Raw genomic sequence first — 27646 nt, 5'->3', positions numbered from 1 at the left:
GAGTGAGGCACTCGCCTCAGGCGCAGCTGAAAGGCACAGGGCGCCATTGGCAACAGGGGCACCAAGCGGCCAACACAGCTCGCAGGGAGAAGAGGAGCTGCACAGGCTCCGGCTTCTCCTCTGATCCCCGCTGCTCTCCTCCACCTGTATCTGCAGAGGACTCTGTGTCCTCAATTTCTTTTTCTATTTCAAAAGGGAAATATCAGGGGTCTGTTTAGGACCCCCACCATCACCACCACCACACACACTCACACACACATATTACTAGACATGTGCAAAGACTCAAAATTTACTTCGGACAAAATGAACGGAAACTAAAAATGTTTTCATTAGTTTCATCAAACGAAACAAATTTTTATGCTATTTTGGATCTGGCCGCCAGCGCATTCTGTGGATATGAGGTGGGACGCATGACGTCACATACCACACACGTCTGTTGGGGGGGGGGCACAATTTTCTGTTCTTGCCTCGGGCGCAAAAGGAGCTAGCTATGGCTCCGACAGCCTGTTTCTGACAGCTGGGTGGAGCCAGCCGTGATCTTACGGCTGGCTCCGGCCACTTGCAGAGAGATCAGCGTCCCTTGTTACCAGCTAACCAGGGACACTGATCTCCAGACAGCAAACTCTCCTGGGTGCTCCGGGAGTCTCCTGCTCCTGGCAGCCCAGGAGAGAAACATTGCTTTTTCTTTTTTTTTCTTTATTCTGACATGGAGCCGTGTCAGAAAAGAAAAAAATAATAATAATTTTTGCCCATAGGAATGCGTTGCTAGATTCCTATTGGCTATTTCAATTTGCAATTGCCAATAGTAAACTAGCATTGTACCCACCCTCTGCTGCAGTTCTTCATCAGCAGAGGGCAGGTACAATGCTAGTTTACTATTGGCTATTGCAAATTGAAATAGCCAATAGGAATCTAGCAATGCATTCCTATGGGCAAAATTTTTTATTTATTTTTTCTATTCTGACATGGCTCCGTGTCAGAATAAAGAAAAAATAAAGAAAAAGCAGTGTTTGTCTCTGCTTCTGAAGTTTGCCTCTGAAGGACCGAGCAGAACAGCCGAGATTCGGCTATTCACTCACTGCTGTTCGGCATCTATAAGAATAGACCGAACAGCAACGAGTAGCCTGCTGGAGGTTCGGCTTAGCCGATCCAGATGTTGGATCGGCTGAGTCGAACTCCTCCTGCGCTTCGAACATGCCGAGCATGTTCGGCCGACCCAAAGCCACGTGAAGCCACCCGATGTACGGCTGATTTCAGCCGATGTACGGCTGAAATCAGCCGTACCAGCCTGAAGTGAATAGACGAACAGCGTTCAGCTCACTTCACTTCAGGTCGGTCTTTCACTCGGCTGCCATGTGATTTTTTTTTTCCCAGGGAGACCATAGTAGAGGAAGTTGCAGTAATCAAATCGCGATAAAACAAATGCATGTGCTAATTTTGACATATTCTTTGCTGGAATTAGATGTTTGATTCTTCTAATATTCCTGAGATGGTGGAAAGATGGCAGCTGATACCTGTTGTTTATTTGATAGGACAGTGTCTAGGATCATGCCCAGACTGCACACATGGTCTGAGAACATAAAAGTTGTATTCCTAAGGTTTAAACCAGCTGGACATGTTTGCTGCCACTTTGATGTTAGACTCTGCCCTCCAATTACAAGCATTTCTGTCTTGTCCGGGTTCAGCTTTATCCAGATACAGTTCATCCAGTTTTGTATGTCGGTAAGACCCCTGTTGATTTTTAGTTACAGGGTCACCAGTGTCTGGTTTTAAAGACAGGTAGAGTTTTGTGTCATCTGCATAGCAATGGTGGCTAAGGCATGGTGTTGGAGGATCTTTCCCAGAGGGATAATGTATTGAAAATAACCTTGGTAACAGAATTGAGCCCTGTGACACCCCATAATGTTATAGAAGTGAAGATGATGAATGCATTCCTGCTGTGACCCTTTGTATTCTCCTTGACAAGAAGCATTTAACCCAACCCAGCACTCAACCCTCTAGACCACAGAGCAGCTTTAAGCAATACAGTAAGATGTTATGGTCCACTCTGTCAAATGCAATAGAAAGATCAGGGAGGATAAGGATAGAACCTTCTCCATTGTCTCTAGCTATAGATTGTTCAGTAGGCGGGCTAGTGCTATTTCTGTGCTGTTTTTTCTGGAATGCTGTCCAAATGCTTGTTGGTGTGGGGTCTGTACTAATGGGCACTGGGAGGTCTGATGATTTTTCAGTCCTAATTCCATCTTTGAGTGAGGAGACTTTGTTGGTAATGTGCAAACTCTTCTCATCTTTTCTGTGACATGGTCATACTCGGCCTCAGGCAAGAATTTTTCCACAGAATTGAGCAGTTCATTTATTTGCTGTTGCAATTAGTTGTGACAGGTAGTCTTATTTTTTTTGCAATAATTGGTAATAACTGATAATCCTTAAGGGCTTGTTCACACCAGCACCTGCACACAACCACACAGCTGCTGGTGTATGTGTGCCTCGATAGTGCCGAGGTGCTTGATTGAGCCACATCGCACTTTCTTTTTTTGTTATGCTTTTTTTTACCTTGTCACAGGTGAACTGTACCCACTTGTGAAAAGGCAAATTGCCTTGTCTTGAATTCAGGCTGCATGGGAAAAAATGGCCAGCACAGCCCAAACGCATGTGGTGTGAATAAGTCCTAGGATGTTGGTCCAGAGATTTTTGTTTACCTGTTTAGTTTGTGTTTCCCCCCACTACCTTTCCAGCTTCCCCTGTCCCTTCTGTTTCTTTTTCCAGTCTTATTGTACCAAGCTGCATGGTGGAGTGAAGGGGAAAGTGTGATCCTAACAGGACCAGTGGAGTTAAAAGAAAGACTAGGAGGTCTAGGTCCTGCTTCAGGTGTCTAGGATCTCTTCAAGACACAGTTCAAAGGTTAACCTTTTTAAAGACAGCTGTCCTAATGAGTGATATTTCTTCTTCCCAGTTGGTGTTAGATGGAAAAGGACTACGGAAATACAGATGGCCGTGATCCCATAAACCCAAACTACTGGGTTTGTAGGATCAGTTATTTTTAAATCCCAAGTGGAGAACAAGATCATGTATATAATATCTTCTGTAAGGGACAGATGATATTTGTTGAGCGAACCCCAATGCTATCATAGAAAGCTCTTGTCCAAATTGAGATTGCTTCTCATCAACCCAGGCTTTGAAGTCTTCATGGATGCGTTATCTGGGGTGGTTTGAAACCAGACAAGTCATATTGCCAGTTACTTCCTAAGAGAGAGGGTTTTCCATTATCCAGTGATCGGTGCTTAAATAACATATTGACTCTAATTTCTTCATGTTGCTAGTTACTAGGGTTTATAGTTTAGTTTTAATTTAAAACAGATTGCAACTCCCCCACCCTAGACATTTTGTGTTGGGCATTGCCATACTAAGTAGTTGCTTGGTATTGCTGCTTATAGGATGGTCCCTGGGTTCTCATCTAGTCATGTTCCTATGATGCTTTTCAGGTCATAGGATTAAATGAGACCAGTTATAACAACTATCTTACTGCTTATTATTCTATTGTTACGGAGAGTGGCTGTGATGGAGTAGGTACCTGAATTATTTTGCTTTTCATTTGTTATATGATGTTTTCATAGTGAGTCATGAGGGGGGTTGTGTTTTATTGTTTTGTGTCCTGTGCTAACACATTTCTCTGTGTTCCTTGTAAAAGCTCATATCTAGGTGGTAGAGAAAAAAAGCTGTATTACTTACCTTATTCCTCGATCCCCTGGCTACTGGGGCTCTTCTCCCTGATGCTCCAAGTTGTGGAAGGGCCCTCGGTGCTCTCACATAGAATGCAAGAATATTGTATGGTACTTGATGCAACTTCCAGCCACAGTGCCTTAGAAAACTGGCTTTGGGGGGACAAGGAAAAGGGGAGTCTGAAGCAAGGAAAAAGATATTATACCTTATTCCTCTACCCCTAGACTTAACAAGCTTTCAACCATTGCAGTCTGGGGGGGAGGGGGAATTTCTTTCTGCCTGACATGTGACTTTAAGGCATCTACACAAGGTTAGATGCCTTGCATAAGGTTAGTGCAATGGTGCACCTCAAAAAGATAAGGAGCACATAGGAGCAAAGGGTTCAAGTATAGGCAGAAAAGACCATTATACTGCTATATTGTCCAGAAGCACATGGTTTACACAATGTCCAACTACATGGTAACACATGCAGTTGTAATAGCCATGGTGTGAAAGAGGCATCCTAATTATTTAATTTAAAACTGTATAAAGACAACCAAAAAAACATCACCTGTTTATAGTTTCTATGGGCTGCCTTGGCAAATACTGTATTGAAACAATAAGAGACTTAATGTAATCAATATTTTTGGTTTTGTTTGACTTAGTGGTTAGGCATCTTAACTGTCAATCAAGATTTTAGGGAAAGTTGTAAATTATAGAAATATATCTCTACAAATATTTCCACCTTAGGCATAAAAATGTTCATCATAACCAAATTCTTTCTGAATAGAAGGAATAGCACACCGGCCATGAAGCCTAATTTGCTGGGATTAGCTTCTATCAGGGTCACTATCTGTCTCTCACAACCCAAAAACATGCTTAATGGTCAACTGACTTCCTTTTAGACCCTACACCGAGCCTGTAAATCCCATTGGGGAAAAGATTGATATGAATTGCTTGTCAGTCTCTGCAAATCATTACACAACTGTATTATACAGTATATAGACAAGCAATAAATGACACACAATAAGCACATTTTCCTCACATAAACAGTATACAACACACCTGCATTATTGGATACATTTTGTGGACAAGAATTTTGTGGAAAAAAATTATTTTAATAAGCTCCATATACTGTCAAATGTTTATGTAAAATATTCTATATTTAATATTGCAGATGATACACTATTCATTTCCACTAGCAGCATGATGGAGTACTAGAAAAACATAGCGTAGAATGCAAAAGTTCACTCATCCAAGGGCATTAAAGAGATGCAGTATAACTGCTAGTACTCCCCAAAAAAAGAGCTTTTAGAGCTTTAGAGTATATTGTATATCAGCTGATTTCCAGGTGCATTCCTAAGATCATTCAGAATGCCACGACAACACTGACAGTTATAAGCCCAACCCCTTCCAACTGTGGCTGCTTTCAATAGTACTCACACTAGGGAAACTGTAGCAAGATGAAATTCTTAATTCCTCTGTTGCTTCCTATGTGTTTATAAGATAAGGTTATAACCTTGCCTCATACTAACATTACCTGAGGTACCACCTGAGGCAAAATACTAACTTTTCCATATAATAAGAATGTTTCTAGCTGTTTAACACCCAATCACTGCTCTTCTGCTTCTTTGCAAATCTTCAACAACTCTCTGGTGCACCGTGGAGCTCTAGTGCAAGTTGTGGGGTCTATTTTGTTCTTTACATACACCACTAACAGAGCCATTATAAAGCATAAGTGAACATGTAACAACCTCTAGTATAGCTTAAAATATACAGGATCTGTATTTGTGGGACAAAACTGAGATCTGAGCTTGGCTGAGACCTTGGCTGGCCAAAGATGAGCAATGTTACACTGAGAATGATAGGTGGTAAGATATCGGTCTGTCCTTGACCCTGCTGGGACCCACCACAAAAATGACTGGTGAAGCAGTGGACAAACAAACAAATACTTCCTTCCTTCTTCTCAATCAGTCAATCACTAGAAGTATTTATGCTTTAATGAGAAAATTTGATGGTTGTAAATGCTCTCTAGAAAAGCCCTACGTTTCTAGGCCTTGCTCGGTCATTATCATGAAGCAAAAAAATCAGTGTGGAATCAAGTAGTATATGCTCACCTTAAGACTGCCAACAATCAGGAAGAATTCTGACTCAGAAATCTGACTATTTCATACCTTACAAACATGTACATGACTCCTCAAATACATGGCAACTACATTTAACACATGAGCATCTAAAAGACTATTCCTTTAAGTATTAGAAAAGAGAATTACTTTCTTAGTTGCAGAAATTTGCATTTGCACAGAGCACAATGGGTTTGCTGGAAAATGTTTTATGAGCAGTGGAGGGTACTGCTTTCCCCACCGAGCCCTGTGTGGTTTATTTTTAAGATGACAGCTCATCTGAAAATCCTACATTTGCAGCAAATAGGTTCATACAGCCCGATGATTAGTAAACCAAGCTTACTGCTACCTAAAAACAATCCAGCTTTCACAATGGAATTCTAGCCCTACAGTTTTGTCCTGGCTGTCAGATCCTGCTTTTTTGAGCTAGCATAAAATCACATTTCACCATCACCTAAAATGTGAAAAGCTTTCTCTGCATTGGTGCCACTCTGCATTGAACGCATGACTTGTCTTTACATGGCACACACTGGCAGGCTCCAGAACTGTGACGCCTACAGTGACAGGGTATTCAAGCAAGTCAACCACGGTCAGGATGTTAATGAATGAAAAGCAGACACGTTTGGTCACATGCAACATGCAGGCCAGTTACAAGCTCAGCGTGATACTTATTGTTCTTCACCAGTGAAACATCAAAATGGAAGATCGGCACTGAGGTTTCAGATTTGATGTTAACGAGACATAATGTCCTATACCTGACTTGCTATTTTCAATGATTTTATCCCTCATCTGGTGATTTTTAAGCATCACTACACATACATTATGAGCTGGTTTAGGTAAAATGTTTTTCATAACATACATAGATAAATATGGACATACATGTGTTAGAACTACTTTGGGTGTGAAATGAGGTGAAATACACTGAAGGGATGCACATTCACAACCATCTCAGACAAGAAAAGGTCTATTTTTTTTAATTCCTCTACATATGATTGTGTACATGTCTTCTCTTTGCCTTCTTTTCATTTCACTTCACACTTCAGTGAACCAGGCTCTTTTTGTTTAAAACAAGGGTGCTACATTGGGCATGTATAATCCTTTTTTGAAATGTGCTACATTGTGCATAAAACTCATGGTGGCAGAAGTATCAATAGGGTTGGTTTACTAAAGGCAAATAGACTGTTTGTTTTGCAAAGGAACTTTCACTTTACAAAGGAATTTTCTTAGTGAATAAGGTGATCTGCTGACTTCCATCATCCAATCATGTGCAAACAACAATAATGTTGTTTTTTTTCCTGGCATATGTTGCAAAATGAAAATTCTCTTGCAAAGTGAAAATTTCCTAGAAAAGTAAATAACCTATTAACTCCAAGGTGTCTATCAATGTAGACAGCCCATTCGAACATTAAGACATGTTGTTCTTAGGTTGTAAGGAGCAGGGCCCTCCTTACCATCTTGTCTTGAATTGCATTGTAATGTCTTCCATATATTGTAAAGTGCTGTGCAAACTGTTGGCGCTATATAAATACTGTATAATAATAATACTGTTGTATAACACTTGACTGCTCCCCAGCACAGCTCTGCTGCCACAGCCAAAGGTGGCCTTAGTCGGGCGATGCTCCCAGCTGCTCTGAAAAGTCAAGCAAGCATCTGAGCCACACCCCTTTTCTGAAAAATTGCACTGGGCACCAAAGAACTTCCCCTCTACCACAAAAACACATGGCAAGAGAAAAGGGACTGTCATTGCTACCCCCCTTTTGGCAAGATCACAGTATTTTCTCAAATTAACATTTCTGTTTTTTATCTCAATGAAGCAAACCATTCAAATATAGTACAAAAAGCATATCTTAGAGGTTGCTATCCTTTTGGTATGCGACCAGTAGATTTGAACCTGAAGTACAACTGTGCTTGCTAATATGTACTGCAATATGCAGGTTATAAAAATTCAGTGTATGCAGAGGTCCTGGAGAAATGGGGATATTTTTTCAGACAAGTACTGTTTAAAATGCCTATGATTTTTCAAAGAAATGTTTCAAATTTACAATGAAAAATCAGATGAGAAAATCATCTAGGTATTAAAGAAAAAGACCACCAAATTATTAAAGAGAGACTGATACCTTTTTCTATTTTGTAGGCATTAGGAGAGACTGCTATTTTTCTCTCACTTGTAGACATTAAGCTCCCAATCTATAGCTAAATGTAATTATGTTATGTGAAAGACCTACTGATACAATTTCAGGCTATGTATATAAAAGCACTTATACCTAAACAGATTGTAAGCTATGTAATAATTCTGCAACAATGCTGTCCAACCTATTTTCCATTTTAGCTGCCATGTTAAGCAAAAGGAGGCAACAAAATGACAGTTGGCTTGGTTCCTCATGTTTACTGGATATATAGTCATTCCCCATATGTGCTTTCTTTGGGACATTGCTGTTTCCTCCTTCCTCATACAGGTACATGCCTTAACAATTCAAAGTCAATAACTCAACTCTAAGGAAATAGTAAGAAATAAAATAATTCATATAATTCACAAATCCTCTAGTTTAGCCAGACAATGAGGATCTATTTTTACCTTTCTCATTGTTCTTTCATATGTTTCCACTTTACTATAACCTTATATATGATTGCTTTTTCTTGCCATTGTTCTTGTATAATTGAAAAAAAAAATTACTTAAGAATGTATGCGCAAATTACCATAACACTATTAGAAAAGATTTGGACCAATGGCAAGAGATGGGAAGCCAAATAACCTTAAAAATGACAGTTAAAATCAAATTTTATATGGTCCTTTTCAAGCACTGGTAACCAAAGCATTTTTTCCCTAGCTGCCTTAAAATGTCTGCTGATTTTAGGATTAATCCGACTAGCTCATAAGTGACTTAAAGCTCTTTTACAGAAGTTTACCAATATGTTCTACAATAAAAATACAAAATGCAGACAATCAGAGAAGGAATCAATATTTGGTCTCATAGATTGGTTAGGAGTACTGACCTCATGATGCAACTGAGATTCCAATTTTTCCAACTATCTAAGGTCACTAAAGCATGTGTACTTATGGTCAAGGGCCCCATATTTTTCAGACTTCCTGTCACTGCCCCATATCTTTGTGGAGTATCATTCTTAACATTTCACACTGCAATCTGAATATTTCACAATGTAGAAATGTAAGAAAATACCAAGAAAAGAAAAATCTCTTGCAGTGGCATTAGTAGGTGGGCAACTAGGGAACTCATCAGCGATCTCAGAAACATATCCTCTGGGTGATGTAAGATGCTAATATGTGACTCTACCAATCTACCAGCAGCTTCCTAAACATGAAATATCAGTTTTGCACTGAGTGTATTTTTTAAGGTTCTGGAACAAGAGATTATTTTTAGCTTCTTAAAATTAGTCTGACATTAAAAAAAATAGTGTTTGGTTATGTCTAATGGTACTTGAAATATTGCCAACGAAATACTACATTCATTGCAGACACAGCCATTTTGAATAATTACCTGCAGAGTCTAGCTACTGTTTTAAGTGTCACAGACTCTGCATAGCTTTCTGCTTTAGCATCAGAGATTTCAGAGGTCTTAAAATTAAATTTTCATCTACTGATTACTCAACGGAATGTAAAAAGTAAAACTCTCTAATCTGCTCTACGCCAATGTGATCTTGCTACACATGTCACCGATTTGTTTCAAGAACACACATTTCTACTTAGAAGTCACAACTAAAAAAGAGAAGAAGCGCCATTTGGTCTATATCACATTAATGCCAACTGCACCATGTCGTGTTACCATTCAATGTAAAAATATCCTGAAAACCTACAAATGTTACAAGATGATATTATAGAATTAGAACTATTAGGATGTTTGGAGAGAAAACATGAAACATATCTGCAGAATAAATTAATTTCATGTTAGACTTTAGAATGTGACTTTAATATGCTATTTGGGGTGACTTAATTTTTTTTGCATTCTGAAGGGCTCATTGGTAAGCTAAAATGTGATAACAATTTTCTGCAATGATGTGAACATCAAAGACATTAAACAAAGAGAGAGAGAGAGGGGAACAGGAGGGAGACAGCTTCATACACATAAAAGAATTTTCTTTGCTCCGTTTCTCGTCTCCTGACATTTGTAGGATAATGAGAGTGCTTTTTAGAGACCTAACTTTTCCATAAAACAGCTCTTTTTTTTCTTTCTTGTTCTGCATCAGGACCATCTATCAGCTAAATGCTGTTATCAAATAATAAATATACTCATAGTGGTTTAATTTACTAAATGTACAAGAGAGGACATCCTGTAATATATTACATGTATAATATGATGTTTGACAGCCATATTATGAAAAACGGATAAGATGTGTGGCTGGGATGACCAGCCTTTTGTGTAACCATCACAAAAGAGGGCTGTATAGCCCTTAGTTAAGGCTTACACCCATTTGGTCTTAATATATAAAAAAGCAAATTGAGCCTGAAAATGAATTCTGTGGTTTCATTCATAAATGTGACAGCTGAATCCAGGCTGTAGGGAATCTTTCAAGGATCACATTATGCAAAACACCTGTTCTACACCCACCATGTAAACAACTTCTAGCTCCAAATATATAGACTTCCTTATAGCAACTAATACACCATTATCAAGTATTTCTAGGGCATTAAATTGTGCTGGGAAACATATAATTTTTTTTGGTTAAACTAATGCAATGACCTGTTATTCCTTGTAATGTCTTGCAAATAATGAATATTATTTAGCATATATTACAAATTTTGACAATAGACAAAGCAGCATATGTTGATTGGCACGCTGGTCTGGGGGTTACTGACTGTTGGCCCTTCCGTTAACAAAGGCCACTACACCATATGCTGGCCATCAATTTAATCAAATGGACCGTCTGTGCTACAGGTTATTGCAATGCAAATTTAAGGGAATTAATATGTAGGCAGAAAACATCTAACTATTCCAATAAGAATTGTATTGAATTCTACTATGCAGTTAAAGGTTTTTGTTCACAGTAAAACAAAATCATTAAATGTCATTACATTTTATATTACTACATTTTTAAGAATTTTATATTCTTATTTTATCATGGCCTGGTGATCTTTATGTTTTTTTAAATCTTATATCCTAAATATGTAATTGTTTCATACAAATATATATATATATATATACATATATATATATATATATATATATACTGTATATATATATATATACTTAATTACATCATGCTCTAGAATAATTGTGGTTTGAGTGTTCAGATCATTTATGAAGGGAATCTGAAAGAGAATCTAGTCTTTGTCTATAAGAGATATAAAAAGGCTGCCGACATAAACACATTTTATAACTATGGTTATTTCTTTTCCTTTTGATGTTGCAGCATGATATAATCCATCATTGCTACAGGCCTTTGGTTATATAACATTTAAGCTTTATATCATTTTAAGAGAAGATCAATATTAAAGCAAGTTGTAGTCAAGGAAGGCTTATTAGGAACATGGGCTGGTGCTACATTTATAGTGAGGGTACAGGGCATCTAGCGCTGATTGTAACAATGCATTGTGGGTGATCTGTCAGCAGAACAAAGAGGAGCTCTCTAGCAAGGCACCATGAGCCATTCTGGAAGCAGAGAGGTTAAAGGATTAACAGGTGCAACATCAAGTCAAACTTCCATCCCTCTGGCATTTTAGCATTTTGAATAAGGTAACCTTTGATATTTTCCAAAGTGAAGGGTGAAGTAATGGGTCCATTCTATCCAGCGTTGCACAATGCACAAATAAAAAAATAAATAAAATGGTTTTCCACATGGGGTGGGGTTTTAGACTGAGATTAACAAGCAGCCTCTTTAACACATGCTCAGCGTTTGCTCTTAATGAACTGATGACAGAGCAGCAGGGAGGTTAGTGAGGTGGCGCGTCAGGTGAGAATGGGTTGAAATCTGCATTACCCAAGGCCAATGTAGCAGCACTAAGCGGTGCTGATCACTGAGGCAAGTCACACAGGCACTTTTCCTAATCACCTTTAATGGGAGCCGGGACAACTAGCATGTGTGCTTAGAGCTTCTGTTTACAAGACACTCCCAAGGCTTGTTTATAGCTTCCTAAAACACCATAACAATAGGGGGAATAAAATATGGGCATATAAAACAAATTACAAGGCATAATAAAAATGTTAATTCAAATGCAGCACGCTCCTGTCAGATAAATATTAATTTAAAAAAATCATGTGTGTTTGTAGAAGAAAAAAAAGTATACCTATTACATATTTTTAGATAAGCTGGCCTGTGTGCGTTTGTCAAAAACTGTGAGCTTGATTATACATTATACTTTTAAACCTTTCAGCATAGTATATGCAAAAATGGATTGAGTTTTATTTTAATATGAATGATTTTAAAATAACATGTAAGTAAAGAAGACTATTGTTTTCAAAGTTAGGCAGGTTAGATGGATTTTTTTTGTCACCAGTGTCATAATTCAAGTATAATTTATGTAGTGTGTAGATGCCAGATTATTAAACAAACCATTACTCATTATAAAATCAATATCAGCCTAACCAATATGCCCCCAGGAGGTATAGTCAAAAGGTCACATAGAAAACATTTTTCTAGGTTTGATTTTAATTACATTTATTATTAATTGGAGCTGTCAAAAGAAGGTTTTGTGCCCTGATAATTTTCATGAAAAGGCATTTCAACTTTTGGCTCTTTGTTAAATCTAAGTTACATCAAAATACAACATTTTAGTGACAATCTTAGTTAATTTGTGATGTGCTCTAAATGAGCAGTTGAGATCATTTAAGATAAATAAATTATAAGAACAAAAAAAATGAGTGTGCTTAATTTTAACATGCACCAAAATATATACGCAAGGCCAATGCAATATATATATGTGAAGGGTGAAGTGTGCCCTATATATATATATATGATGCATATGACACATATACATAGGCAGGCCAGGCATTTTGAGGTGGTTTACTCCAGGAGCGACAGTAAATTGATTCCATTCAGTAAGCTAGACGAATTATGGCCAGCACGAATAAATACATTTAGGGCTAATAATGCAATAAGCTGACACAAATTATCCCCAAAATCTTAACTATACGCTGGAAGAACTAAAGACTAAGACTGGTAGGAGTGCAGTTTTACAATGGACAAGTGAGGTCTTTTAAAGGCAAATATCGTAATTTTAAGAAATAATACATATAAAAAGGAAAAAAACCAGGAGAATCAACTCTTGAACCTGGTTGGGTCACTGGGCCAGTGTACTGTATAGTGAGCATGCTTATTCTGTATATATGTATACTGTATATGAAATATTTGTTTAGTGGACAAAGAGAAAACTTTGTCTACATTTCTGCTATTCAGCAAACACTCTACACTGTACATCACAGCAGCAGTTAAACTATAAATGAGGCATGTATGATAAATGTGTATTAGTGCCCCTTACATAGATTATACATGACCTCTTACAAGGTGCATTATATAACATCACAAAACACAGTACAGTTATCAATTTTCTCAAAAGGGTTATTGCTCATTACATTGTACTTTGCTGGACAGACTGCAAACCAAAATAAATGGTTTACAGGACTTCTTGAGAGCTTTACATGGTATGGTGTGTTCTGTCTTTGAAAAGTAACAACATGCTGTATCCTAGCAACAGTATTAAATAAAGTATTCTAACTTTATTTATTTGCCGAAAAGCAGTTTAAACCTGTAGTCTTAGTGAGTTTTCACAGGGAATCAGTTAATCAGAAAAGTATATAGCAAATAATCCTTACCTGGTACGTGTTGGTGGCATCTGTACTGCTGTCACCTCCCAAGGCTGAGAGCTTCTCCTTGAGTTTGTGATGGGACCGGTGGCGCAGGCAGTAGATGACCCCGGACCCAGAGAGGATCCCAATAATAGAGGCAATGGAGATGAGAGTGAGGATAATAAATTTAGTAGAATCTTCTTCCTCCAAGCGATGAGGCAATAGCTTCAATTTACTTTTCTGTGGAGAATGAAAGAGGAAATAAGTCCTCCCAAATCTATTATGAGTTAACACATCAAGCACTATACTCAGGTAAAAGAAAAAACAGATAGAAAATTCATGGCCCTATAACAATTAAAGGTAAAATGTAAAGGCTAGGGAAAATCTAACTGCTATTTTAAAATAAAATTCTATTTATAAGAAATTAAATAGTTACAATTTCCTATCAATTATGGAAATCTTACTATTAACTAGCCATCATCTGTCATTTTAAAGTTCTAGATTGTCATCCCTGAAAAAAATATACAGATGCAAAACATAGAAACTATGAATAATTTCAGTTTATAGCGTAATGTGAAGGAGGTTAAAGAAATAAATAGGTAGTAATAAGGTAATAAATGTGAATATGGTCCAGGGTTGTCGGGAGCCTCAAAAGATCAGGCTGTAAGAAAAAGTTAACCCATAGCTCTAAAATTATAATATTATATATAATGTTAAATGTTATGATACAACATAAAGTGGTATATGCACGAAAACTGCTAGTGACATGTAAAGCATTTCAAAGTGCCAAATCACAAGAAATCATAAAATAATAAATGCACAGTGCTGAAATAATAAGTAAATAAGAACTGCTACAAAAATGCACTGCCCAACCTAAATGCAATTAAATGAAGGTTCAGTCATTTGAAGTGCCAGATATTGAGTAATAGAGATTCTAAACCCTAACAAACTTAGTCTACATAAAATGCAGAAAATATAGTTATTAATATAGTTCCAAGAAAACTTGAACATACAATGTAGATAGGTTGCAGTGTGAATAGAGAATTACAAATAAACTGCTTCCATGGTGTCCGGAATTTTAAAGTGCCAGATTTTGAAAAAACAATCTATAGATACAGCAAATATACACTGTAACTTCAACTAAAAGTAATTATACAGTGTAAATAGAAGCGACACAAGGAAACATGTACTGACTAGACACACATTTTGAAATCCAGGTTTTGGGAAGCATACTTGTACCTGGTGAGAGGAGGCAGTGAGAGGAAGTACCAATCCAGTGATGAGAGTGCAATAGCCAGCAGCATCAGCACACAATTCCTGTGCTGCTCTCTCCTTGCATCCATGCGTAAAGTTGTCCAATAATTCCCCCTCATTAGCTTCATTATAAAGGTGTATTAGCAACAATTAAAAACCCAACAGGAAAAAAAAGTGAAAAGCCTGGGCAGGCAGATTGCTGCAGGGCGCTGTGGGCACCCTTCCCCACTCACAATTAGCAGAGAAATGAATTGGGGAGCAGCCCTGCCTGCTACAAGATGAGGACAATTAGCAAACTCTTTTCCAGCACCTCATTTTGCGTGCTAACAAAATGGATTTTTCCCCATGAATGCCTGCCTGGTCTATTCATTATCTCTTGTCTATTAGTAATTTTCTGCTCCGTATTCAGGCGGCCAGCCTCTTAATGTCCTCCTGTCTTGCAGTGTACACAGTGCCTCTTATGTGAGACCCGGTCCATTTTTATCTTGGCACCATAAAGGAAACCGAAGCAATTATCGCCAGTCTTGACTGTAAAAGCTTGTCATTAATTAGCCTCCTTGCCTGCAGTGCAGTGGATTAGCTATTGCCTAGGCTGAGTTAATGGAAATGGACATTCAATAAGACTCCCAAGCTTCTTCTCTGCTGGTTTCGGAGAAGGAGGAGGAGGATTGTTAGGTTTGGCAGCCCTGGGAGTTGGATAGAAAAGAAGGGAGGGAGGGGAGAGATTGAACACCCCTTCTAAAGCTAAGCAGAATTAATCTGAGATGCATGTGTGCCTGTAGAATCCTCCTCATTGTCAGAGGCACAGAACAAGTCTCTAGTGGCCCCACCCTGCCAAGCGTTCCTCCCCTCTACCCCCCTACACACTGCTATAGCCATGGGTGTGTACCCCTAAAACACAGCCAGCCCCCTGGACCATACGACATTGTCACCCAGTCACTGAGCGGAGGGGGATCCCATATTGTGATCCACCCCTTCCTGACTATTGTTTTTCCAGAGCTGGATAACTGTTATTTCTAAGTGATTCGCATACCTGCTGTTATTCAGGGGTTAAAATGAACACTCTACAAGGAACTGGTCCCTTCTAGCAGGAATAGCTCACCGGTCCCCCAACACGGAAACCGCTACAAAGGGATAACTTTCCCAGATCCTAAGCAGTGATGTCACTGCACAGTCTGCCAATGCCCAAGGCAATCCTCCTCTTCACCAAGATTTATATCACACTTTATTGTCGATGAGATAATTATTAGTTACGTTACATTAATTTACACCTTCAGATTTGATCAGTTTACTGTAGCATTACCAGGATTGCGAGTTCTTTAACACACAGAAGGCAGCAGGAAGTGTCCAGCGACCAAATTAGAAGCGTGTCTGTGCTTGATACAAAGATTACTGATGGAAAATTCTTGCGGAACAGAATGACTTGCAGGCTGCAATTCAACCTCAAATTACCATACACATTGCATGCTTCTTTCATGAGTTTTCCATACTAATAAGAGCTGTAGCTACCGCTTGCATTTGGTAAACTGAGGAATGTACACAAACTCGGAGTGTGTACAGTAAGGGCATTGAGATCTGGCCTGATACAATCAAGCTAAATAAGAGAAGCAAGCTTCACTTGCACCAATCAGGCCTTGCAGAGGTTAAGAGTCATAACAGGTATTTCCAAGAGAGAAGGTATTTTTCAGACATGCTAAAAAAAAATTACATTGCAATTGCATATTGCTCCCTTTTTATGGAGACAAGGGTGCAGCATTCTGTCCACCCATTGCTGACTAGAGCAAAGCAGGATGCAAAACTGATGGCATACAATTCCCAGCAAAGATAGGCATATCTCTAAATGCTTGTCATTGTCAGTGTTAGATCTGCCAATATATATTGCTACGCTTAACTATAGCAACCAATCAGAAATCCTCTTTTAGTGATCTGACTGCAGTTAACTGATGAACACTGAAATCTAATTGGTTGCTACAGCATATCATTATTATGCATTGTCTAAGTGAATAAACCCCATTAAGATATAGCCGATTCTTGTATAAATAACACAAACATTAAACACAAATGTACACAATTGAAACAATTGTACTCAAAAGATAAATCTGGTTAATTTATTAATCTGTAGCTTATATAAAAATAATATATAAAAACCCACATAACATGGTAAAAAAAGAAGCTGTTTAAAGTAAGAACAAAAATAAGTCTTCTATGAGCTTCTCAAAGCTGAACTCTGCTTTGTTGCTATGAGTGACTGTACTATGTTCTTTGCAGATATTAAAAAGGCACTGTAGTGTGTGAATCTATCTAATACCAGCACAAATCTGGCTTGGCATGAGTTAATGATTTTCCTTTCTAAACCAGTCCACACCTACACAGCCCTGTCCAGCATCTTCTGTGCCTGCCAAGCAGAGTCATTGGACTGTTACATGCCAGCCCGGGGATCTATTCATCCTCTCAATCAGGGGGCATGGGTGCATTGGGGTTATATTGGGAATAGAGAAGAATAATTGGCAATTCCTTTTTTTCTAAAAATTTGAGCGGGCTTTCCTTTGGAGAAATCTTTCGACACTGCAGAGGCTTCTACATTTAGAAATTGATACAGTTTAAATATTTTTCAATTAATTTTAGGCAATTGCACTTTTTTTTTTATAAAGCAATGCAAAGAAAACTCACTGTGTGAAAAGTAAACTGAAATCTGATTGGTTTCTGTGGATTACTTCGGTATTCAGTTTTTTTTATTGCACTTCACACTGCTTTACTGTGTAATCCCAAAATTATCCAGATTACACACGTGCTGCAAGCAGCAACAGGGTCCCAAGGAATTTGGGCCACAGTACACCACTTATTTTACACTGTATGGGATTCCTGGAACTGCTATTCCAAATAAAATTTGCTGATGTGATTTAACAAATAATTGATTAAAGGTGCAGAGAATAAAACTGAAAGTGTTGCCAACTACACCCAACCAGAGTCACAGTGTCATTCTTCTGGCTCTGGCTTGGGGAAAAAACAAATTTACAAGACCTCCACTTGAATGCGTCTACAGCAATGGGCCTTATGTATCAAAGTATCTGGAAGAAAAGCTGTCCTTGGCAAGCACATCAGCCAATCAGATTTTTCCTTTCATTCTGCCATTCTGCACTTGGTTGCAGTGGGGAACATAAAAGTTCACTTCAAACCTTCTTTTAAATAAATCTCTGCACATTTGGACTAGCTGACAGTATGCATAGCTGGTGATTGGGGTTTTGTGTTAGTCTGTGTTTATATTTTAGCACATTTGACACTCTTTACTGTGCTCACTTTATAGATAATTTATCTCTACTGTGAATGCCACTGCAGTACCACACTATTACCGCTAAGTGCAATAATCAGCACCTGAGCACAGTGTGCAGCATTCAAATGCATTTATCCCAAGTAACAGCAATAGAATGACTGTAGCTGTGGTCACAGTAGAAATTATGTATCTCTAAAAATACCCAATACCCATTATGCATCAAGCACACCGAAGTGCAACTGTAGACTGAATATCGAAAAGAGCAATTTAAATGTAAATAATTATAGTATGTATGTAAAATGCTAAATGCTATATGCTAACAGTCACTTCTGTAAATAGTTGTAACCATATGTGTAAACAGCGGCAACCGTATTTACTCATTACATATGCAGGTATAATTCCTGCTTAATAATGTTGTACAATAATTGAGCATGTCCAGGTGTATTTAGATCTCATCTCAGCAGTCATTCAGCAAGGTACTGATTTCATTGAGTGATATACTGATATCACTGGAGGGCTATCTTCACATTTTATAAGAAATCATTAAAATATGGACCAGGAAGCAAGAAAAAAGTAACAATGAAAATTACTGTCATTTAACCTTAACAGTAATGAGTCACAATGTATACTCAGTCCTCACACACTACAGTGCCCCTTTAAAGAAACAGGTAGACATAACTATTCAGCTATTTCAGGCTCAACAGAATATGTCAGGACTTGAAAATCCAGGCACTACTTAAATAGACTTTTAACTTGGAAAATGTGTATGTAGCATCTGTGTGCAAACAAACATACAGTTCTACTAGGAGGACAACAAATCATTTATAGAATGCCACCAAAGTTCATCCATGGTCACACTAATTAAGTCAATAACTAGGAACTAAAAGTTACACTAAAATTACTGTTAGTTTTCTATATCTGTTTTATTTCTAAAAACACAAGTAGCCAACTTTGCATAAAGGGATCAACTACATGTGAGATTTGTATACCTTGTGAGAATTAAATTTAACCCCGTGTTGACATGTGCCTCATCTGTAACATACCGATTTCAACAAAGGCAACTTGCAACAAGCAGCTACATCTCATACTCACAAACCATTAAAACATCACATGTAGAAGAGTCCTTTATTGCTGTTGGTTGCTTGTGTTTATAGCTTTCACATAGGTAATCTACACAGGCAATGCATGGTAAATATTCTAGGACCATTGAATGAAACTTAATTACATTGTGTCGCTGCTCTCAGGACACTTCTGGGCTGTACAATGTGTCTACTCCAGGGCAGCTAAGGAGCGTTGTGAGGTTCTGAGCATCTCAGCAGTAATAGGGACAGTTTATGATGAAAGGCTATACATTTTGGGTATATATATATATACAGAGAGAGATAGGAAGGGAGGAAGATAGGGAGGGATGAAGGTAGGAAGTAAGAAGAGGAAGAAAGGCTGGAGGGAATGAAAAGAAGGAATGGAGGGAGAAAGAGAGGAAGGAAGGGAAGAAGGAAGGCAGAGAGAAATAAATCGAGGATTAAAGAAAGGGCGGAAAGAAGGGAGAAGTGAGAAAGCAGGAAAGGAAGGTACTATATTTTCTTAAAATCTATCTATCTATCTATCTATCTATCTATCTATCTATCTATCTATCTATCTATCTATCTATCTATCAGAATGACACCCATATTTAGAGAAACTAAGCATGTAGGCTGCCAATGCTGACTTCCTTCTAAAATGCTAGCTGCCTTGTTGTCTCAGATTTTGCTGATCTGGAACATGCATGCTGTCCATCAAGTCAGAGCTCCTGATCTGCATAGTCATTTCAGGTCAGTGACTCAGAACATACTCGGGATCAGCATGACAGCCAGGTGCACTGGCATTTTCAGAAAGAGAGGTCAGCATTGGCATCCTCCATAATTCTCTCAGTACAATTTCCTTTAAATGCGTTTTCATTCCATATTCCACTCTACAGTATTTCACCACAAGCAGGAAAAAACAACTGGGCCACCTTGAGGAAAGTTACTTCTACAGTCTCCTTCCACTGACAAAAAACAATTACATCTGGTGCATGTAACCATTCATCATTATAGGGATTTTGGTGACAAAAGGTCCCACGTCTTTATCAACTGGTCAATTTTACCTGCGGTTAGCTTTAACTGAGTTATTTTCACCTTACTCTAGTTACACAGAACCAGAGGAGAAATTGCCCTGAGCAGCATTTCAAATATGGAGAACTTTTGAAAATGAAAGCCCCCCCCCCAAAAAAACAATCTTATCCTTTATAAATAGGCTTTGCACTTGAGCCAAGTGCAAAGAGAAATACGATGGAAGAAAGCAGCACAGATTAGATCTTCCATAGCTATAGTATACATATTTTATAGGATCTTTTATAAGAATTAATTTGTTGCTGGTGTGTCAATGGTTCAACCCTGGTTAAAGACCTTCATCAGGACTAATACAGGAGATTGTCCCAAACCAGAACCGAAAGTATAGCAAGAAGAAACTACAAAAGAACAGCCTTGCTTCAGCATGGGTGTATGTGTTAATTTCGTGTATAAAGGTATCAATGTCATTCAGCTCCAGCTGAAGAAAGAAAACCAATTTTCAAATGTCTCTGTGGGTCCACAAAAAAGAAGTAGACAACCACTGTAACGTATGGAGTTAAGCACCTATAGATTGTATCTCCAGAGAACGTATGCCCCAGCAAGCACAAGTCAGAGTTCACCAATTTTCTATCCCCTGAGCTCCACTGGGAATGAACAAAACATTTGGGTGAAAGGTTAGAATCTGCATTAAAATAGACAAGTTTTTTTCTTCTTTTTGAAAAGAGAAAGCACTGTGTGTCACAGGCAGGTCTTGTTCAATAAAGGCCAGAGCTGTAACAATGATCACGGACATTGAACACACCAAATCAATGGTCACTACTGGTAACACGGAGCTCAGTGTTTGTTCCTTGCAAAGGGCTTATCAGCTTTATAGGATGCGATGGGTTAAAAAGTCAACCTAGGCCTGCATCGTCCACCTAGGCAAAGGTTGTTGCTTCAAGTAGTATCTTTTGCCTGATTTGAAGAACTGAAACCAAATGTTGCAATAACAGAAGGTATGCAGTGTAGCATCTGTTTTCTGACCCAAGTCCACATGGGTATAGCTTAGACCCAATTCAAAATCGTTTGCTTGCCTTTTATTACAGGATCCACAAGAAGTGTCGTTATCAAGAAGGGGGCTTTCAAACTCACAAGTCTGTTATACTGCCTTTCCATTGGTGTTAATAAATGAGCGTAGTCATAAAGCCTGGTTTCAAATTTGATTTTACCACATTTTGTGATAACGCATTATTTTCCTACATATTTAAGTGTGCATATCACTCCTTTTAGATTATATGGGGTCATTTTACATTATATTTTGATATTAGTTGTTTAGGATTTTTTGTTAATAGAAACTAGTCTATAAATAAGATCTTTAAGTGCAACATACTAGGCCTGATAAAGTAGAGTTTCCTCAAAATGCATCACTAGCAACCATTACGCACAGGAAGTGGCAATATTACAGTGGTCCTTGTTGCCAGCTTAGTATTCTAAGGAGCTAAGGAGTGGGCAACACTGGTTGGATCAGAACCCTTGATGTGTTCCATCTACCCAGGAGTGGTAGAGTGGGAGCTGAGGGCTCTATTTGATAGCAGAAGGAGTCCCCAGGTCTGGCATTGATTTGCCTGCCACTGCAATATGTCACTGCAATATGTAAGTCCAGCATCTGTTTTTAGCAAAAAAAGGTTTTACAGTGACAATAGATTTGGTCATTTTCTATTCATATGGAGCCTTGGTTCACCCCTCATATCAGGACGCAGAAGAGTTATGCTATGATAGTGCTGATCTGATGAGAGTACATCAGTATGTTCTATTCTCCATATATCACTCATGAATGTATCAAAGCCTAATCTAGTACAATCATCATCTTAAACTGAACCTTCTAAGAAGTCAGGAAATGCTTATGTACTCTTTAGAACACTACTGAGGTATTCAGGAAAGTGTAAAAGTAAGTAGCAAGTGCATTCACCTGTAGCAGCCAATCAGAAGTCATCTTTTTTACTTCAGTAAAAATAGTTTCTCACTGTACTTGAGCATTGTCACCTCTTCCTGCACTCCCTGGCCTGTACACAACTGTAAGAAATCAAAGCTTTCAACTTTTTGCACCATCTTATTCTTTCTATTAAGCATCATTTATGGAATACTTGCCCATAGCTAAAAAAAAAAATTTCAACCTCAAGTATGCAATATTTGCCCACAGCAATCAAACAATATTTAAACCTGCCTAGAAAAATTGACACTCGGGGGCTAATGGTCAGAACAGACAACAAAAGTACCTCTTTTCACTATCAATGTTTGTAATAGATATGTATCATCCTGTTTCAGAATTCAAAAAAATGTTGATTCCATCTAAAACTGATATTTAAGTTTTGGTTGGGTATTGATTGTTATCTTCACAAAATACATTTTTATATCCTTCACTCGGTCCCGTAGCAAGAGTCCCCACAGGTAGTTTTTTTGTGTCTAACTCTTGCCACAGGGTTATAATGGTGGGTTGGTTCTTACATATTGCTTATTTTATATAACAAATAATCCATCAGGGGAGAGTAACACCCTGTGTTGGCTCTGTAAAGGTCATTCCATTTGGGCAGATGTGGGAACTCTGCTGGGGTCTTAGAGATATATGGAACCAGCATGTGACTTCAAATTGATATCCTTGCTTCGTATTGACAAGAAGCAGCTTCAACTATGTAAAAAGCATCACAGTGATGTCAGCAGAGTGGGTGCAGCATATGCTACAAAGAAGGCTGGAGATGGTAAAAGAGATAAAATCTGACCTGTGTGTGTTAACCAATAGAATGTTAAGTTTAGATCTAAAATGTATTATATTGCGGAAGAAGGGGGAGTTCTACTAGGTGGGATCATTTGATCTGAGTACTCAGCAGTCTTCTTCCCTTAAAATGCTGGGGAACTTTTAAGTCCCAGCATGCCCTGCTTTTACCATCTGCAGTACCATAAGCAGTCCATATCTACCAGTGGCTTGAGAGTCATGGCTTGGCAAGATCAATAGGTAGTTCCACATCAGCGTGCAGGCCACCGGTTGGCAAACAACTCATTACACTAATTCTATAAAAGATCAATCAATTTAAAACTGGATTCAAATGACCTCTCCTAGGAATGCAAGATGGAGACTGACTTAGACATACGATGATATTTGTACACAAAATCCTCATCTTCGTATATTATATATTTGTGTTTTCTGGGACAAATTGGATCAACCATCGAACACACAACTCGGATTTCCGGAACTAAAACTGGCCCCTGCTACCAGCCTTCGGTCCCCCCCGAATAACGCCCCGGTCTTCAGCTTGGTTTGGAGCGCTTCTCCCCTCCTTTCTCTGATTCTAGCACCCATCGGTCGGACACCCCGGTCCGTATGTTTTCTGAAGCCGCTCAACCAAACAAGTATACTTAGTACCAATTCAAAACCTAACAAACCTAGACCCCCCACCACTCCCACCCCTTGGACGAGCGCTGTATTTAGGTACGTTCTCCTTGAAACTTTCCATATCCACAACAGCGTGCAGGCCACCGGTTGGCAAACAACTCATTACACTCATTCTATAAAAGATCAATCAATTTAAAACTGGATTCAAATGACCTCTCCTAGGAATGCAGGATGGAGACTGACTTAGACATACGATGATATTTGTACAAAGATACAATAAAACAGTGATATATCTGCAGAGTTCCTGTGCTTCTATGTATACAAACACAAAAGCCTATGAATAAAAAAAAAAGTGTTACATTGTATGCATGACAGATGTCAGAATTATAGTGGCAAAGCATTTCATTGTGTTATTATTATAACTGTTCTTGTTATTATTATTTGATTAGCAAATGTATGGAAAGTACTGAGGAGGGAATTAATCAACCTGGGGGAGACAGAATCTGGAGGAGTTGCCCAAAGTAACCAATCAGCTTCTCTCGCGGAGAGAAGCTGATTGGTCGCGGAGCTGTTCAGTTAAGCTTTGAAAATGGAAGAGAAAAGCTGATTGGTTGCCATGGACCACTGTTCCAGATTCCATCTGCTCCAGATTTTTATAAATTCCCCCTGCAGTCTTGTCTCAAAAGCTATTCAATTAGGCTGCCTGTCGTATGGTCACCATACACATTGCAACCTGACCATACAATCTCTGTAAGATCAAAACTATGTAAAATGAAGACCGATCTAATCAACTGCTATCCAGGCATAGTTGTTGGTAGATCTAAAGAACATTGTACAACAATTAGATTGTAAAGTTTGTAGTGAGCTCTCATCTATCTATCTATCTATCTATCTATCTATCTATCTATCTATCTATCTATCTTCTATCTATCGGTTATCAATCTTACTATCTATCTATCTATCTATCTATCTATCTATCTATCTATCTATCTATCATCTATCGGTTATCAATCTTACTATCTATCTATCTATTAATCTATCTATCTATCTATCTATCTATCTATCTATCTATCTATCTATCTGTTATCTATCGGTTATCAATCTTACTATCTATCTATCTATCTATCTATCTTCTATCTATCGGTTATCAATCTTAGTATCTATCTATTTTTCTATCTATCTATCTTACTATCTATCTATCTATCTATCTATCTATCTATCTATCTATCTATCTATCTATTATCTATCGGTTATCAATCTTACTATCTATCTATCTATCTATCTATCTATCTATCTATCTATCTATATATCTATTATCTATCGGTTATCAATCTTACTATCTATCTATCTATCTGTTATCTATCTATCTATCTATCTATCTATCTATCTATCTATCTATATATCTATTTATTATCTATAGGTTATCAATCATACTATCTATCTTCTATCTATCTATCTATCTATCTATCTATCTATCTATCTATCTATCTATCTATCTGTCTGTCTGTCTATCTATCTCTCAGTATATAGCTAATTTACCTCACCCAGTCCAGGCTGCTTAAGCATTACTGACAGGAATAAAAATCTATAAGCAAATGTGTGTTGTCTTCCTGGCTAAATATTGTGATTATTTTAGCGCACGTCTCATTTTTCCTACGTCTCCCCTCTGTCAGCGGAGACGTGACGCTCCTCCATTTTGCCCATGTTCCTGAAGTAAAATGTGGATGGTGTAATCAGGACTGTACTGGGGAGAAGCCTGGGTTAATTAGAGGCATCCTGTCAGGAATCAGCTCCAAATCGTGAGAGGCCTGTTTAAATATTAATGAACATGACATTTACAGTCAGATGTTTTCTTAAAGTAGAACACTTCTACCCACAGCTAGGTCAGCCTGCCACCGTGCTTCATAGCATTATGTTAATAAAATCAGATATTATTTCTTTAACCATGTGGAATATTTTGCAGTATTATAGCGGTGTGTGTGTTCCTTGTAGCTTTTTTGGGCTACTAATCATGGAGAAGAGAGCGACAGAGTAAAATATGGTAAGCCCCACAGGAGACAACATGGCTTCCACAGTGCTGAAATTCATTTTCCCTGCTTTTATTTTTTTGTCAAAGTTTACAGCGCTAGCTCGAGAGAAATACACATTTTATGTATTTTCATTACATTCTAGGTGGACAATATCCTTCTCCTAACAATTCAAAAGAACCCATTGGCCTTTTTAATCAAATCTTAAGGAAACAATTTTTTTTTTTTAATTAACCACACAGGTATTTGAAAATTAGCCCTGGATACCAGCAACAGCCCAAGCAAACCCTTGCAATATCCTGTCTGCGGAATTATGTATTTGCTGAATTATACCAGCAATATTAGAGATGGATAGAGTCTGCGATCAGAGATATAGGCTAAATGTCAAAATTTAAGATATTGATAAATGTTACTCCGGTCAATATTTCGACTTTCTATAAATAAAAAGACAGCACGGCTTTTAGACACAGCAAATATGAGTGATTTTTCCTTAATTAACAGGGCTAAATAGGGATTTTCACCATTCATAAGCAGAGACACACATATTTTTATTAACATGGTTTATTAAGAGGCGTCACTCATGTACTAATGAGTCCACGTCTAATAAATCTTCCCCAGCACTCCCCATATGGAAGATAGCAGGTGAGGTGTCAGGGACGGTGCTCTAGGGCTCAGTGTTCTGCCTCCCTGTTAGCAGATGGGGCAGGAGGCAGGGAAAGGCTGTGTACCCCGGGTGTGAATCTTCTTTGTGCTTTGCTGGGCATTGTTCTCCTGTGCAGAACAAATTGTACTTGCAAATCCACTATTCACGGGCCCCCACCAAACCCTGGCTTTTGCAAACAAGTAAAGGGCACGGGGGAGGTCAGCAATTGGTAACATGCTTCTGTGTCTACTGTACTCCGTACATCATGCTTTCTCCTTCTAAATGCAATATATATTATATTAAATGCTACACGGCTTGAGCTGTTGCAGTTAAACCTTAGCACGAGTTACAATTCACATCTGGCCCCCAAGCTGATCACATGCATATGTAACAATAAACAAAAACACATAGATAATAAAAATCTAGAATTTTCTGCTTAGATTTAGTACTGCAGCGAGCTCTGGTTTACAAAAAAAAGATTATTGAGCCATAATTCGATACTGTGGACATGAAAGTTCCATTAAGAAAATAAAAAATAAAGCTAAGTCTATATCAAACATAAGTGCAAGGTTTTCTAAGAGGCCATTTTTAAACTAGCAAAGTGGACCCAAGCTCACTTAGATACCTAATCAGCTTAAAGGAAATAAATAAATAAAATCATGAAGGGAGGTACGCCGAGTTAGCATAAAAATTACCCCTGCAGTAAATCACCCCCTTAATATCGTATTAAAGATTCTAACGACACGGTTGAATCCAGAGTGGTAGCTTATTGTGAGCATTAAGGTTACACTCCTGTCCAAATCTCTAACTTACAGGATGGTGAACACAGCTAATTCCTGCAATACACCATGCAGAGCTCCTAGGAATGATCAGTCCCAACAATGGCTAAGAACTTCAGGAATTCTACCACTTCAAAGCCATTGAGGGCTGGTGAGCTTGTTGCAAATGCAAAGAAAAAAATAAATAAATAAACTTAAGACCGTAAGACACAGAAATCTACAACCTTATACAAGAACTGCAAGGGATAACTGTTTTAACTGACTTTCTGTCAATAAATTTACCTTAGTTATCAAAAATGTACACTGAATAATATTATTTTAAAATGTCATGGCTTGTGGTTTTTTATTGCCAAAGATTTACTAGCTTGTACAAATAAATACTTTCCAATTTGTACATTGCCTTGTTTTCAGTTAATACAAATGGAAAATTAATAAGCATCAGTAATTAATTTTTTTTATTTTTTTTTAGTCACTACCATGTATAAAACATAAAATATTCCTTGTAAGGAGCACTGGCCTGTCATATGCATAATTGCTACACCCTTATCGCTTCAATAAATTGCAATGAAGTTCTGTATACATTGTAAAATGCAAAATTATGATATTAATTTACTATAAATCACAGTTTAATAAATCCACTAATTTCTCTTTAAA

General features: G+C 38.0%; 1 protein-coding gene across 1 annotated transcript in view; it reads right to left on the bottom strand.

Annotated features, from left to right (window-relative positions):
• PTPRN2 (protein tyrosine phosphatase, receptor type N2) overlaps nucleotides 1-27646 on the bottom strand; it is a 288746-nt gene that overhangs the window by 113068 nt on the left and 148032 nt on the right. The window contains exon 3 of the mRNA XM_018553983.1: nucleotides 13589-13801. Within this exon, the coding sequence (XP_018409485.1) occupies nucleotides 13589-13801 (213 nt within the window). The remainder of the gene's footprint in view (nucleotides 1-13588; nucleotides 13802-27646) is intronic.

This window comes from Nanorana parkeri, unplaced genomic scaffold (genome assembly GCF_000935625.1).
Source record: "Nanorana parkeri isolate BGI_ZX_2015 unplaced genomic scaffold, ASM93562v1 scaffold137, whole genome shotgun sequence".
NCBI classification, from domain to species: Eukaryota; Metazoa; Chordata; class Amphibia; order Anura; family Dicroglossidae; genus Nanorana; species Nanorana parkeri.
Note: the sequence above shows the minus strand (reverse complement) of the source record. Positions and strands in the feature narration are given on the sequence as shown.